The sequence below is a fragment of the Lissotriton vulgaris genome, chromosome 2_1 (assembly GCF_964263255.1).
Source record: "Lissotriton vulgaris chromosome 2_1, aLisVul1.2, whole genome shotgun sequence".
Classification (NCBI taxonomy): domain Eukaryota; kingdom Metazoa; phylum Chordata; class Amphibia; order Caudata; family Salamandridae; genus Lissotriton; species Lissotriton vulgaris.
In genome coordinates, this window is record NC_141687.1 from 1,823,494,882 (window position 1) to 1,823,511,741 (window position 16,860).

A 16,860-nucleotide genomic window follows, 5' to 3' on the forward strand; every position below is an offset into this window, starting at 1 on the left:
GGGCGACCCCACTCTCCCAACACTCCTGTCACAGGCAGGTCGCAGGGACCGCGGGCACCGTCAGGAAGCTTCTTGCACCGGCAAGGGGGTTCCCGGCAACTACACCCCACCAGCGGGACGGCGCGATCTCGTCGTGGGCCCCTGTGGCCTCGGCTCCGCGTCCCTTCGTCCATTACAGTCGAGCCCCACAGGAATCAGGCCCCTCTATGCTCCGCACCCGGCCCGTGCGGGCGGCTTAGTTCTTATGCCCCGATCACCCAGCCAGTGGTCAGGTAGGAGGGGGGCCCCTCAAGGCGCTCTGCTCCGGCGCTGCAATCAGGAGTCCAGCCTGCACCCCTCAATCGATATGACCTCCAGTGGCCCGGGGCCTCCTCCAAGAGTCAATGGGGGCCCTCGCCCCCTCCTCCCCACACTTCAGGAGGCAGGAAGGCCCGGAGGAACCAGGACGGCCCCACACAGACTGTCAGGGGCTTAATGTTGGTGCCTGCCCCGTCTGCGCCGCTCGCCTGTGCTCTCCTGGGCCCCCAGCCTGCTCCTACCCCCCTGGCACACAGTTTCTGCCGGGACCCCGATCAGCAGGCTCCGCCGGTCACTCACCGCCTCCCCAGCCCGACGGCCGACCTCAAGATGGCGGCCCGGTGGGGGGAGGGGCACGCACTGGTCCTCGGCTCTCTCGTCGCTCCTCCGGTCCAGGAGAACCGACCGTCCCCCAGGTAGGCAGCGGCACAGCCGGGCAAGCGCACTTCAGGGCTCCCACACGGGTCCGGGGCCCCCTGACCTGTACCCGGGAGCCGCGGTCTGTTTCTCCGGGGCTGAGTCTCCTCCCGGGGCGTCCCTCGGTCCAGCGCCGCTCAACACGCCCTCGCACACGGCGTCGTCCCCCGGGTCAAGGTCCAGACCCGGGACAAGCTCAGTGACCGCTCTGCAGGCCCTCCGCAGTACGTCAGGATACGGCCTCCCCCGGCCGACCAGGCCCCGACCGCGGCCTCGCGTAGGCTCGGCGGCCGCACCAGATCACCGGAGTTGCTCCGCGGTCACACCGCCACTCTCGCCGGCCGAAAATCGGCAGGGGTGTTCCCCGCAGCTTCAGGGATTCCTCCGGACTGTCAGGGCTATTCACCGGAGCCTGGGCAGGATCACATACAGGATTTTACGGGTCCGCAGGACGGGAGCTGGCAGAGCTCACGTCCTGTCGGCCATGCTGCTTGGCCACGCCCCCCGTGATTCACAGTTAAAACTGTAATCATGATGATCTGTATCATGAGCCTGCTTTTCCTCCACATCCAGTTTCTACTGATGGCACGCCGGAGTTTGGATATCCTCAGTGACTGCTTCTTCTATTCACACTCCATTCATGATTTGACATTTTCATCATACCAATCTGTCTAAACCTGGGTCTCTGAGGAATGGGTGTATAGTTACAACAACAGGACTTCCGATGCGGACTCCCCTTCCAATAGAGCCTGATACCTGGTGCTACATCGTTGTTGTCTCCTGTTGCCTTGTACCACTGAAGAGTATTCTGTAGTTCTCTCCACTCTGAGCACATAGTCCTCAGTTCAAGACTTATCTTGTTGTGCTGGTCCTTTTTGAGCCAGTTTTCTTCAGCTATCTTCTAGGATCTTCGGTCTTTAATTCTCATCTATTTGGATTTTTTTACTGTCCAATGGTTTTATTCTCCATCCAATGTTACCCTTCGACACTGACACCTGATTCGTCATACACTGTAAAGGAACAAGATGGCTAGCACGGTTGTCACCCATACCTTACAACTAACAAAGCCAAAATACCAGAGAAGTCTCACTCTTCCACCCTGGACAGGATTCATTTTTGGGCACTTCACTAATAGCACATAGTGACAGCAAAAAATGTTCTTGTATAAGGGACATGCCTGGAGAAGAGAGACCAATGGTTCCATTGCGACCGCTAAGAGTAGTGGCAAAGTATGCAGTCCAGCTTCATTCACTATGAAATGCCAAGCAGTTCTCATAAAGGACTACTGACCCTCAACCAGGCAATGTGATAAGTAAAAACGCACACTACCTCAATAACAAGGAGTCAAGGGCCTTTCTTGTATCGAGAAATGCGACTACCGCCTCCATGTCATAGTGAAGCTGGTGGATCATCATAAAGCGAGCCTGATAAGAGACCGTCAGGATCAGTCTATCGGCTATAATTCTAGCTAGAATTTTCCTATCCACATTTATAAGTGACAATGAGGAGCAGGAAGAACAAAACATGATATATTTGTATGGAATTCGAAGATTCATTATGACCACTGCCTCTTCATATATAGTCAACAGCTGTGTAATAAGTTCCCAAGCCCTTTATAGAATTCCAAATAATCTGGTATGACATTGGCGCTTCCTCCAGTCCGGATAGTTATGGCTCCTTTTACTGCTTCCAGTGAGATGGACACCATCAGAGGATAACTAATGGCATCATCAATCCACCCAAAGGTGATATCATCTAGGTACTGAGACATGTAGGTTGCTGAAACAGAGGAACTTGACTTATAAAGGTCAATACAGCAGTCTGTGAACACCTTTATTTACAGAATGGTCATACACTTCCCGATCCAGTGTTTCGCATGCGTTTGCCGAATCTAGTGCCTTTTCATTAGTAAGCCGTCTCGCCTGCTGATATCTAAGTACACTCTCACTACCTGCCCACTTTAAGAACTCAGCCTTCCATCTCTTACTATTAGGACCGTCTTGCGACTTCCAGTGCCTCGTTGACCTGTTTAGACATGGAGAGGGAGGAGTTGAGGATGAATCATAGGTTGCATGCATGGTCGGTGGGTGTCGGTGCTGTTCCCAGTGTGGTCAGCCACCAGGAGTCATCCTAGGCTGAGGGGGTGGGCCCGAGGATGAGTATCTCTGTCTGGTCCGAGTTCAGCTTCAGACGGCTGTTCCTCATCCAGTTGGCGACGGCCTTCATTCCCTCGTGGAGGTTGGTTTTGGTGATGTGCGGGTCCTTGGTGCGGGTCCTTGGTGCGGGAGAGGATGAGCTGGGTGTCGTCAGCGTAGGAGAGGATATTGAGGTCGTGTTGGTGGGCCACTTGTGCGAGGGGGGCCATGTAGACGTTGAACAGCGTCGGGCTGAGTATTGAGTCCTGGGGGACTCCGCAGATGATATGGGTGGCCTCGGATCGGAAGGCGGACGCTCTGTGTTCTGCCGGAGAGGAAGGACATGGTCCAGTCAAGGGCCTTCTCTTGGATTCCGACTTCTAGGAGGCGTGTCTTTAGAGTGCGATAGCAGATGATGTTTCGCCGTTGTCTAGTTGGCGCCTGATGTCGTCTGTGGCGGCGATGAGGGCTGTCTCAATGCTGTGGTTTCTTCTTAACCCGGACTGGGACGGGTCCAAGATGTTGTTGTCTTCCAGGTGGCGGGCCAGTTGCATGTTGACTATTTTCTCGATGACCTTCGCCGGGAACGGGAGCAGGGAGATGGGCTGGAAGTTCTTGAGGTCCTTGGGGTCCGCCTTGGGCTTCTTGAGGAGGGTGTTGATTTCGGCGTGTTTCCAGCTTTCCGGGAACATCGCTGTTTCAAAGGAGATGTTGATGGCCTTCCGTAGTTGGGGTGCGATGGCAGCGTCTGCTTTGTTGAATATGTGGTGTGGGCACGGGTCTGACGGAGATCCTGAGTGGATGGAGTTCATGACCTTGGGTGTCTCGTCGTCGTTGACGTTGGACCAGTATGTCAGGCGGTTGGCGCTGGTGTTGTTCACAGGGGAGGTGGGGTCCGGCGGTCATGGTGTTGAAGCTGTCAAGGATGTCAGCGATCTTGTGGTGGAAGAAGATGGCCAGTGAGTTGCACAGTTCTTGTGAGGGCGGTATGTCGTGGGTGTGGTGCTGGGGTTGGAGAGTTCCTTTACGATGCTGAAAAGCTCTTTGCTGTTGTGTGCGTTGTTATCCAGGTGGTCTTTGTAGGAGGATCTCTTGGCTAGTCTGATGAGGTGATGATGTCTGCGGGTGGCGTCTTTGTGGGCTGCGTGGTTGTCCGGAGTGCGTTCATGGAGCCATATCTTCTCCAGTTTCCGGCATGCGCGTTTGGAGGTCTGCAGCTCGTCGGTGAACCAGGTGGCTCTCTTGCTGGCGTGGTTGTTGGAGGGTTTTTTGAGTGGGGCGAGGGTATTGGCGCAGTCGTAGATCCACTGTCTGAGTGTGCGGGCTGCGGTGTCTGGGTTGGTGGGGTCGGTGGGCGGGTTTTGGGCGAGGGTGATCAGCTGGTCTTCGGTGACTTTGCTTCAGCAACGGCGAGGTAGCTGTTGGGTGTGGTGGTGCGTGGTTGGTTTATTGAAGGTGAAATGGATGCAGCGGTGGTTGGTCCAGTAGAGTTCGGTGACGTGGTCGAAGGGGACGTGGAAGCCTGTGGAGAAGACTGGGTCAAGCGTGTGGCCAGCGGCGTGCGTAGGTGCGGTGATGAGTTGTCTGAGGCCGAGGTTGTCGATCAGGGTGGCTGAGTTGGTGTTGTGGTTGTTCTCAAGGTGAAAATTCAGGTCCCCGAGGAGGATGTAGTCCTTGGAGGCGAGTGCGTGGGTGCTGGCGAGGTCGGCGATGGAGTCGCTGAATTGAGCTTGGGGTCTGGGGGGTCTGTAGATGAGCGTTCCTCTGAGGGTGGTGTTGGGGTCAGTGTGGATCCGGTAGTGCAGGTGTTCAGCGGTGTTGAGGGGGTCGTCTGCGTGGGTGGTGACCTTGAGGGTGGACTTGTGGACGATGGCTATTCCTCCTCCGATTCTGTTGGCGCGATCCCTGCGGGTGATCTTGTAGCCGTCCGGGGTGGCTATGGCGATATCGGGCGTCTAGGAGTCGTTCCACCAGGTCTCGGTCAGAAAGGCCACATCTGGGGCAGAGGTGTCGAGCAGATCCCAGAGCTCGACTACATGTTTGTGTGCGGAGCAGGTGTTGAGGATTATGCAGCGGAGGTGGTTGGGTCCAGTCCTTGGAGGTTTGGTGGCTCTGTCACAGGTGAAGCTGCAGGTGTGGCAGGAGAAAGGTCCGCGAGTCCGTTTCGGGGCGGCTTGGAAGCAGGTGCGGTTTCGGCCGGCGTTGAGTGCGTAGAGGGTGCTGGCGTCTTAGCGGAGTCTGGTGTTGTGGCGTTCGCAGGGTCCAGGGGTTCTGCCGCTAGGTGCAGTCCAGGTGCGGACGGGCGCAGACGGGATTGCCTTTGGCGCGTCAGCAGCACGCCCCCTGCGCGTCCTCCATAAGAGGGGGATAGGGAGGGAGGAGCAGCTGGGAGGCGGGAGCGGGGTGGCCAATGGGGAGCAAGAGGGCGGGGCCGCAGTGACGCAGCGGCGGGAAAGAGCGGGAAACGGAGGGAAAACAGGCGGGCAGCAGGAAGCAGGTACGAGGCAGCTGGCGGCCGTGTGGTGGCGTGGGGAGCGACCTGCCTGCGAGCAGTACCTGAACTGCACTCTGCTGGACTACTGCCTTACTGTATTGCATCTTTTAGCTGCCTGCTACCCTCCCTCCAAGGTGAGAAGGATTGGACCTACATCTATTGTACCCAGAATCCCAGTGACTCCAAGGGCTAGCTGGTTTGCTTCCTGCCTTGAGCCTCAAGGCCAGAAGGCTCCAACAACCTTGCACCTGAACCTGGACTTCGCCACCTGTGAGACTACCCTGCCAAGTGGTCCCATTCCAGTCCTGACCCCTTGGAAGTGGGCCTAAGGTGCTCTTCCAGCCTAGGAGGACCCAGCTCAACCGATGCATCGGAACATTTTACTTCTATGTTCAGTTGTGACTCTTAAATTCAGTCAACTACAAGATGAAACAACTCAATGTTTAAGGGATTCCTGAACCACGTGATTGTGCAAGGAATTCCACAGCCTGAAGCTCTGAACGTCCATGGACCAGACTCTGTTTTCTCAGCTGTTTGAAGGTTTGTTGGTTAGGAGTTGCAGGTAATATGATCCTGGTTGGTGTGTAAAGGAGGCAATTTTCAGCAAGTATCTTTTACCTGCCCCAGTAACCTTTATGCACTTTGCTGAACAAAATCCCAGAGTCCTCTTTTGGTGCTGCATTTGTACCGTTGTGCTTATGAAGACTAAATCACATTCTGGCCGAATGATTTTCTAACTCTTGCAACATGCTGCATAGTTGCTACGAAGCCCTGTGTAGATGGTGCTGCAATGGTCAAAACACCATAACAATAACATTTGTCAGCTCAACCCAGTTGTTGGTTTGAATAAGTGGTAAGATTTTTCAAAGTAAAGAGAGTTGCAGGTTTACACTCTTGACCACACTCTTGGCTTGAGAAGCAAACAAAAGCTTGGAGTAGTTTAGTGCCCTTGGCTTCCCTACTTTCAGCCAGATGGATAGAGTAATTCCATTGTTTGGGGAGAGGGTGTAGACAAAACATGTACGGAGTAACATCCCCTGTGCTAGGACCACAACACGCCTCACATTACAATATGCTGAGAAGGGACACAATTTTGAAGATATGTACTGGATGTGTTGGATAAAACATACATCTCATCCAACACCAAGGACCCCACTCCAACCACGTATGAACAAGAACAGAAGTGGGTCTACAGGATACGGAGTCATGAGACAGGGCTCAATGACGACATCCCATGGACTACCCTGGGCAGGTAATAGTAGCCGACCTGTAGCGGGTCCAGGTTTTTATAACCAGTGTCTTTTGGGTTGAGCTGTTTTCCAAATGATTATAAAACCCCTTTTTCAGCTCCAGGTTAGCTCACTGTTTGCCTCAAATACTTTGTAATTACCAGACTATTCTACTCTGGTGTCTGCTTATTGACTAAGACTATTTTTTGTGCCACTTATTCAGTTTATTACCATTGTATCATTATTGACTCATATAGCCTTGGTAGTCACTATGAAAGCATCAACACACCATAGGAGCTATACATTCCTAGCTGGTCTACGGTGATCCCAAAGATCGTGATTAGGAGACCATACATTTACCGTACTTGTATTAAGCTAAAGAACTGTTCTGAAGAAGGTGTTTTTCTCTTCAAGTTAACCGAAACGCTGCGTCGACACTTGTTTTTAGCCCAACATTAAATGTTTATTTTATTGTTTTTATTGTTGTGATTCAACACATTGTGTGTATATATATTTGACATACTGGACAAATAACAAAATGTATTAATATAATAAATTTGTACGAACTTTCTTTACTATTTTTGTTGACATTCGTGTCATTTTAGTTTCATTTATGCACTGTTTGTTTAGTACATTTGATGTATGAGAGGCACTATGTTCTAGAGAGGTTTTGTCCTATGAATTATAGTATTAGAAATGATGTGCTAGTCATTTGATCATTGTATTGTACAGGGAGCCCTCTATTTTTACTCTATCCTAATTCCCCTTGTCCCGAATTGGATAAGTAAGGGGCCTCCCCAATTTGTATTCTACTTCATAATTCACTCAAGCCACCACCATCCGAGGGTATTTTTGTTACTCCTGACAAGGGAATCAAGGAGTAAAATTGTTATGCGGATATCTCTTAGTCAGTTTTAACACTAATCGTCTGCACCTGTTTAGGATCCTTTTCTTTTCCTGTTTCTAATTGTTTGTATTGTCTCTCCCTCCCTATTGCTCCGCCTCTAGCGTTAGTCTGCACTCAAGCGTTTAGCAGCAGCCCTTTGATGAAGCATGCCACAACTTGTGGGTGACGGGCAGTTTTTACAAAGTGAATGTGCTCCAGGGATAACTTTATATATACTTAAAATGTGCGACTTGTACTCCCCTTATTTATTTTTGTGTATATATTACACTGTGATCCCATCGAATTTCCTATGATCAGCATTTTCTTGGTCTGCAAAGGTAGGTCAATTCAATATAATAATTCAAGAGTTTATTTTTTTTTAGTTTGAGCCTGGGCAGCACATGTGCTGGTCTGTGAGGCATGCTATATTAGAAAATGGACTTGAAGCTCAACCCACTCTCCGCCCATATTTTTCATTGGCTTGTGTCATTGTCCTTTGTAAATGTTGGCTTCTGATTAATTAACAGGTTTGATAGTCCCTCCTTAGTAACGGTTTGTCTTCATTTGTAACCTCCCTTGAGGACTGGCTCTTTTACTGTTGTTACAAGGTATGTCTTATTTAGTCTGCAAGCACCATTTTCTTTAATGAGTCTCTCTCTACAGCAGGCACGACACGCTTTCCAGCAACATTCAGCGCACTATGGGCGCTTTCACTTTCCAAGCAGCTCAGACAATAGCGACCGCTTCTTTGAAGTGAAATTGGTCTCGCATTTACAAGAGTTTGAGCTATTGGCATTGTAAATGACAATTTACGTGTTAATTACCAAAACAGGTCAATAAAAGGCATTGTCATTTACAATGCCAATAGTCTAAACTCTCACAAATGTGAGACCTATTGCATTGTAAATGCTTTTTAATATTTATAAATATTCACAAGTTGTTCTGGCATTAGAAACCTGAAGAAGATACTGTGCCCCACAATTAGTGCCCCACAATTGGTGCTCCAATTGGTGCAAAATGCCTCAGCTAGACGCCTACTGGGCATTCCTAAATTCTGCTCCATTTACCCATACATCCGCCAACTGCATTGGCTACCGATTAAGAGCCGAACTAAGTTTAAGGCGTTGTGTTTCGCCTACAAGGCCATTAACAACTCTGGCCCACAGTTTCTCAAACTTGCCTTCAGACCACATGTAACACCTAGAACTCTTCGCTCAAATTCTGCATATCTTCTCAACGTCCCACGAACAAGAAGGGCCAACTGGGGTGACAGGTGTTTCACCATCCCCACTGCTAGACTGTGGAATGCTCTCCCCCTCAGCATCAAAACTAGTCCCTCCCTCATTACTTTTAGAAAACAACTGAAAACCTGGTTATTCACACGCTAATTGCCCTCTGTTCGCCAATCCTCAGCGCCGAGACACCCCCGGGTGTTTGAGCGCTTTACAAATCGCACAAACAAACATAAACGTAAAACAATAGTTGGTAAGATCAAAGTTAGTTGGTAAGACTATCGCCGAAAGAGTCATATGTTTAAAGCTTTTCTTAAATGTATGCACTGGGTCATCTAACAGAGATCAGTAGGTAATGAATTTCAGCGGTCGCTGAACTGTGAAAAGGAGACCTGGTACATCTTCTTAATCTTAGGTCCCACTAAGAATGAATGACAGGTTATATCCAGGGGGTCCTATTCAGGCAAATGAGTCGACTTGGCAGTAAACAAATGAGCTACCCAACCCCTTTGCTTAGCCTTTGTGAATAATTCTGTATCATTGCAAAAAAAGGTCAATAAATTGTCATCAAACTATGACAATGTTAGGCTGGACAATATACAATATATATTAATAAGAAGGTTAAGGGTAATCATAATGTATTTCAGGGCTTTAGTGAAGGACAAGATTTTAAATGATGTCTATTTTCCATTTGGAAGAGGGCTTGAATAGAGCATGGAGAGGTGGGTAAGTATGTTTGGATACTTAGGTAGTTCAACATAGTTGCCTTGATGGCATCTGGTGGTTAATGGCGTATGCTTGATGGAGGTCAGCCGGGATCAAAGTAGATTTAATAGTAACTCTAGAGGAATAAGGTGAAGAGGTTGAAGCTGTTGAGTATGGGTCAAATGTGCCTGCGCCATGGTTGTTTTTCTGTGATATTGTAGATGGAGTAGTGGTAGAAGGGAGCAGTGAGGCATTGGTCATGGGTGTTTGAGCTCGGGTGGGTTATAGAATTGCAGCAACATTTTCCTTGAATCTTTTTCAGGTTGTGCATACTGTGTTTACCAGGCATAATTAAATTGCCTTTCTATGAAGAAAGAAATAAAGATACCTCAATTAGACAAACTAATACTTTATGTGCAAAAATCAAACACACAAGAATACTACCTGACACTCCGACATCAAGTGATAGCCTAGAACTATCTTTTGACTTAGTGTAATGTACACATGTCAACAAGATTAGATTGCTCACCACGTTACTTCCTTCCGGACTTGATCAGGCAGTAACAAAGTACAATTACTCCACTTCAGCTACAAACAAGCATTGGAAGAATACAACATGGACTAGACACAAGCGGTCCATTGGAAACAAAACCTGTGACAAGCGACCATTAGCTGACATAGGACATGCACATGGCCTAAAACCCCAACCCCACATTACAAACTATGAGACAGAGATGACACCCCATAAACACAGAGGTCTGTCTGAAATGTCACAACGACCCATTCCTTCTTATGGAGCACCTCCAGTAGCGCAATTCTCACCCTCCAAGCAACACACCCTCACCAAGTGTGATTCTTAAATAGTCCCCACTAGGAATCCTCCGCTAAAGGAATTACATCTTCCAGTCACAGTCTGTTTCAGTGCCAAGAGGCCAAGTAATTGGGGAAAGCTGGGGTATATATAAATACCCGGAAACAAAACAGATCATCACCAGCTACTTTTGTCAAACTTATTCTATAACTCTGTCCGCCATGCATATACATATCAATCATAACTTCATGTTCTCATCCTCTCTCTAATTCTATAGCACCTCCCGAGAATCACTTTGCCTGGGCACCAGGCCACTGCACTCAATAAATGTACATCATAATGATACCAGACAGGGAAATCAAAAACACTTTTGAGGTTAGAGCTATTATTGTCTAATGCCCCATTATAATAAACTTAAGACAGAATGTTGTACATACACTACATTTACGTGCATATTCAGTTAAGACTTTAGATATTATGAACGTTAGTGAAAATATGGAGGATATTGTTCGTAGTGTTTATCTATTAAACATGCAGAGCTTCATTCAGAATTCCTAACTTTATAGTCCAATAATCTGCGAGTGCTGAACAGGCATTGTAATTACCCTACACAATTTATTTCACCATAATACCTCACAAGGAACTGGGGGCGTTCTAGATATCACAGTGTTTCTCAAATGAATTCCCTATGGAGCGAATGTCTGATTTACTTGTGACTTCTGTGTGTTAGTACCCACCATTCCAGGAGATAAAGCACTTGTTGATCATTCGCGTTTTGCTGCGGTTAGTCTATGTTTGACTTTTCTATGTGTGGCAAGTGCCTAACGGTCTTGACTTCGGTCTGCCTGTAGGTCTCTGCACTCAGGGCATGTCAATCTAAACTCAGCTCTGATTGTTGCATCTCACCAATCATTATAGGCTGGTCTTCCTCTGTGCCTAGCGCCTGCCAGTCTTTTCTCAGCTCTCAATGCTATATGCCTCTATCAAGTACTACTCAGCCTATGTTCAGCTCTTCCCAGTAAGTTTCTATCCCTAATTCAGATACTGACAGTCTGGAATGGTCCTGCCAGGTCCCCCTAGTGCATTTTGGTTTATAGCGCCTCCCAGGCTCAGCTCTCCCTGTAACATGCCTTGTGGCAAGTTATGTATTGTAGTTCTCTTGTATTAACAGAGCTTGTTTATTTTGTACTGTGATGTAATTAGAATATTTAGGAGCCTTGATTTCTATTTTATGAACCTTACTACATGTCTGTATCTGCCAGTCCAAGTTCAACTCACTCTGTTGTGTCATCCTGGTGCTCTTGTCTAGCCAAGCATAGGTTCAAATCTCTATGGTGGCCCCTGTATACATAGCCAGTACCTTCCAGACTAGCTTCAGCTTCACTGGCGTGCCTCATACTATGTACATGTCTGTCCAGATTTAGTTTTGTCTGCTGCCTCAGTACCACAGTCTAAGTTTAGCTATTCCTTGTGCTTCTGTGTAGCCACCAAGAAGCATTCTGAGCGTGGTCCCCCGGTGCATCTCTAGTGCCAGTATCTGCCAGCCCATACCAACCTCTTCCTGTTGTGTGTTCGTACCCTATGATAGCCAGTGAAAACTGCGCTCTCCCTGGTGCATCGTTGAACCTAGCTCCTCGCAGTCTATGACTATTTCTCCTTAGAACAATTCTGCTCTGTACACAGTCCTTACATTTCTAGGTTCAGAGGGTCCAGCTATGTCAACTTACCCAAAGGACAAGAAAAAAAAACAAATTGTCACTAAACCAAGAGGTCGACTAGTTCAATAAAATTAATAAAGTTACTGGAACAACCGTGCCTCCACTCGACCTAGATTTCTTAAAGTATAAATAAAATATAGATTTAAGTTAAGCTGGGGGGGGGGGGGGCAAAAACACAGTATAATCTGGGCGAATGTGCTCAGCCTTGAAAAAACGTGTATCATGGAGTTGAGTAGCAAATATCTGTTTTGTGTCGCAAGTACCAAGCAACCCCACAGGTGGGCATGAACTCTAAAAGTAGGACTCTTATTTGTTTTTAAATTTACTCCACAATAGGGCATAAGTCAGATATTAAGAGGGTGCTTGGGGTCTAGTGTGAGTGACTTTGCGCCATCACTATCAGTGTTTAAGAAGCAGCACATCAAGATTTTCAAAGGTGATCCTAACATGACTGTGTCCAACATTATCAAACTTTTAGTGACATCTGACTGAGTCTGAACCAGTCCTGCCAGCCTTTCAGACGAAAATCGAAAAGGTGATCCTGATAGGTGACTGACTCTTTCTCAGTACTGCTAGCCTGCCAACGGTAAGGCAAACAAATGATAAGCTCTGCTATAGTTCCGCTTGCCTTTCAGAAATTATTCCAATTGCTGAGTGAATTGCATCATACCATGAGAAATACTTTAACAAGTCTGGCTTTTTAGGCAACAGAAATTTGTCTTCTGGCATTTGTAATTTTGATTTTTCATTTATAAGTGTGGGCTCCCAAGTGTCAATATGTGACGTGCCATATGCTAATAAGCCATAATGGGCTGTGGTATCGCACTTGACATGAGATCACTAAGAAGATATGTGACTGACTGGTCCCTATACCTAGCAACTATTCAGAAGCGGGTTAGGAAGGCATTCAAGACAAGTTAACCAAGAATGTTTAATGTAAGCACAAGGATTGCTACAAGTATCGACAAAAGATAACTGTGGCAAAAAGCAAACACATACTTAAGAGGCTAGGGAACTGAAACTCAAAGGTTCCAGGAAAGAAGAATTTTGTGACGTTCACATGGATATCATAATTGCCAAACAAATTTACTAGCCACTTGGGGGTGCATATAAAATAATCAAACCACTTAAGCTCAATAAATTGTAGTTGCCATTAAAAGTAGAAGAGGAGACATTTATAGGAATGTAAGCTTTGTTCCCATTGGTAAAACTCTCTATCCATTACCTGTCAGGCTGAAATGGTAACTTCAGAAGGTTCATATTATGATAGGAACAGGTAAGATCTTCTTCATCCATCCCCACCGTACGAATCATAGAGCTGGTATCTGAAGATCTCTGGAGCAGCAGCTGATCTGGATACTGTCTGTACACAAAAGGGAAAATTACACGTCATGCTCTCCCTCCTAATATTGATGTTCACTGAGGCTTCTAAATGTAGGTCAAATAATGCTAATGTACAAACACACCCAAATTAAGATTTTAACCTATCAAAAGGTCGCAATATGCTCATATATAGGCTGAATCACCACAAGAAAAAAAACTCCCACATGCAGTATATTTACCAGCTAGGAAGAAAGTAAACTTCTGACATACCTGAAGTGGACATTCAAATCCAGAGCAAGGACACTGTCTGAGCAATCAGTTATCACCGCCATGCTAAGGTCATGAGACACCTTTAATGCAGCAAGAGGTGGCCTCAAATTCTTCTCCTTAGGGTTGAGTGCTTGGTAGAGGGTCAGATCAACCTGTGCCAAAAGCATTCCATCCACCGGATCAAAGACATCTTTGCAGCATAAGTTAAGGAAAGAGAACTATACATTCATCCTCGCAAGAGGATATATAGATGCCAGACTGGTGTGACTTCTGACAGCTAGTCTTGTGTGGCAGACAAGCAGACACAAATCACACCAGTGGTCAAGATGGGGAAAAAGAACTACAGACTTATTAACATCTGCTTCAAGCCTAGGAACTCTAGAGAAATCTTCACAACACATAGATGCTGATATGACATTAAGGAGTCAAGTGGGATTTGTGGTAGGCAGTTGTTTTCGTTAAGTGGCCTATCCTGCAATTCCTTTTTATCTACTATCTACAGGTCTTTAGTTGTCTGTGCAGTTGTTAAATCAAGATCAGACTCCTGTAACTGCCTCTGCACTGGCTTAGAAGCCATCCAAATTAGAACAAGAATCAAAGTGCAAAAGGTGTGGAGGGTTTTACCTCCAACTGAATATACTTATACATGTTTTTGCAATTCACATAAGTTCTCGTAGTACACCTGGAAAGCTGTGCCAGATGCAACTTTTCAGATTTACTACTGGTAAGATCATGGAAATATTCTATGAACTCCCGTTTCTTTAATTCAATTGTGGAAAAGGAAAGTTGTGTACAAATATAAAAAAAAACTTTCCTTTTTTTCTCCTAAGGGAAAACTTTTCACCCCTTGAGAAACTCTTCTCCCATAATATCTTCCATATTAGGCTGTGATCTGTTCTCCTTTCCAACATGGAAGAGGAGTTACTCCAGCATTTTGTTGGAGTAAACCTCCAACCATGACCAGGATGGGAAAAGATCAGATCGAAGTTTAAGAATGTCCAGAACAGTACAAGTTATGGACAGTCACAACGTATAAGGCTAACCTGCCTTGTTCCACCCACTCCCCATCCCTTGTGGGGGGTTTACCACTGTACAATTATTTTTCCATTTTCCTGACAGGAGTAAATGAAGGTATTTTCAGCCGTAATCACATTTACAGCAGTATATGCCTTTATGAATCACACCCTTTCTCATTTGAAGAGAGCACAGACTGTAGTACTTTGGCTCATCATTGGCTTAGGTATGAGAAAGCATGTGTTGCAGGCCAGAGGTTCTCTCCTCTTCAGAGGCTGCTCCTCAGTGACTGAATGTGCTTTAAACCAACAAACTGGATATACAAATGTCTGAACAATGTGCAACTCCAATATCTGTCCAGCCACATTGTGCAACACTATCTTGCACATACACTTTGTAGCCAGGATAAAATACTTCTCTGCTTCACCATATAAAAGTGGAATCTAAGAGTGGTAGAATTGTTTTTCTTCAAGGGCATTGTGGATCTCACTTCTACAAGAATTGGATAGAAGACCCATGCAATAAATGATATACCATAAATTCAGAGCAAAGAGAAGTTCTCAATTTCATGAAGCTTTCTTCTCTTTAGACTTTCATTTTCATTCCCTTTTAGGGAAGGGTACATTTTTTGTGTGTGCTATGTGAAATTGTGTGCATGTCTGATTCAAGGGTTGTGGGTAATTATTGTAAGGTAGAGCCAATCTTGACACAGATAGATACAATGTCATGGAGTGTCCCTCTAAGGTGTGTTGCAACCGGCTTGTTTCTGTATGGTTGTCTTATGAGGTCAGCAGGAATACTGCTTACAGTTTTGGGACTTGGACCTCTCTTTTGTTGCTCTGATGCGGGTGGCTGTATCATTTTATTTATTTACAATAAACGTCATGCATTTTATTGGCTTTCACATACATTAGCGCCGAGACGCCCCTTTGCTGGGGCAGCTGTTTGCTTAATAAACTGTATAACATAACATAACATAACATTTGCATCACAATAGAATCTTTCCTGTCTGTTACACAATTAGTACAAAACTAGTACAGATGCTAAACTTTTCAGATGTTTTAAGATATGGTATCCCCTACCTAATTTTCAGATTGTACACAACCAAAGTCAGCCAATACAGCCATCTTAATGTCATCCATTTTATCAAACATCTGCTCATCTGAAGTAGACAGAACTGAACGGACAGTTATCTCTTCGTAGCAATATACAAACTCCAAGTGGCATGAGAAAACTGACATTTTTAACAGCTCTGCACAACACTTGACATTACATGTGTCACAAAGGATACATATCCAGCCTGAGCTGTCCAACAGAAACACCAGGCTCCTGCAGAGCTGCCCATCAACTACACGAGAGGAAACATCTGGAGGCAAGCTCAAGGGCAAGCAGCCCAAAGATACTGCCTCTCCACCACATTCAGGGATGCCAAGCTTTGCAAGGACATGGTCACTCAGAAGCAATGAGACGCAGCGATTTTCAAATGCTAGGATCCGGACAGACTGCAGACATGAAAGACCTGCGGGAGATAAGCATAGGGCACTTTCAGAAACCTGTACTGAGAACATCACGTGAAGAAGGAGGAAATCACATCATGCTGTTGTTGAAAGGTGGAACCAAAGGGGAACAGATTTCCATGGAGAAGTGACACGCTAGATACTGAAAGCATACTTGGACCAGAGACCCATTTAGATTTCCCCACTTCCATCCCAGTTGCAACACCAGCACTCCAACTCTGTCTTTGCTTTCACACTATGTGCGTCCTTGGTATGAGTGTCTGTGATAATTGTGGCCCATGGCTACGCAGGTATAGTGCCTTGTAAGAAGTGGGGGAAACACACTCAAGTTAGAATATTTAATGGCCTATGGCATCTTTTAATCAACCTTTAAGTAAGCAAGAGTAATACATGCAGACAAATACAATACAAGTATTTTCACCTCTACCTGAAGTCTTAATGCTACTGACCATTTCCTGATTTTAAAGACATAAAGGGTAAGAAGATACAATGGACACAAAAAGGTGGAGGGAAAACTTCAATGAAAAGAGCTCACAGACATCCCAACGTCACTCCGATACGACATGTGACACCAATCAACACAATCAGAACAACAGATGTAAAACAAAAAAATGTATCTGTGGTATTCTCTGCACAAGCTTGCTTGATTCTAGAACCAAGCTCATGTGGAGAATGTGAGGGGGAAGACGGTTGGTGGGGATGGTGAAGATTGGTTCTTAGCAGAGTTGTGAGACCCCTGTTGTAGTAAATGAAGAAGTACGCGGTAGTAGGTTCAAGGTTTATTCAATACAGCCCCACAGGGGCACAGTGAC

General features: G+C 46.3%; 1 protein-coding gene across 2 annotated transcripts in view; it reads right to left on the bottom strand.

The window, feature by feature from the left end:
- Nucleotides 1-16,860, bottom strand: part of SPG11 (SPG11 vesicle trafficking associated, spatacsin) — a 639,585-nt gene that overhangs the window by 572,713 nt on the left and 50,012 nt on the right. For both annotated transcript variants that reach the window (XM_086957913.1, XM_086957912.1), the window contains exons 4-6: nucleotides 15,823-16,050; nucleotides 13,518-13,707; nucleotides 13,150-13,287 (exon numbers count right to left, since the gene is read on the bottom strand). In XM_086957913.1, coding sequence (XP_086814039.1) covers nucleotides 13,150-13,287; nucleotides 13,518-13,707; nucleotides 15,823-16,050 — 556 coding nt within the window. The remainder of the gene's footprint in view (nucleotides 1-13,149; nucleotides 13,288-13,517; nucleotides 13,708-15,822; nucleotides 16,051-16,860) is intronic.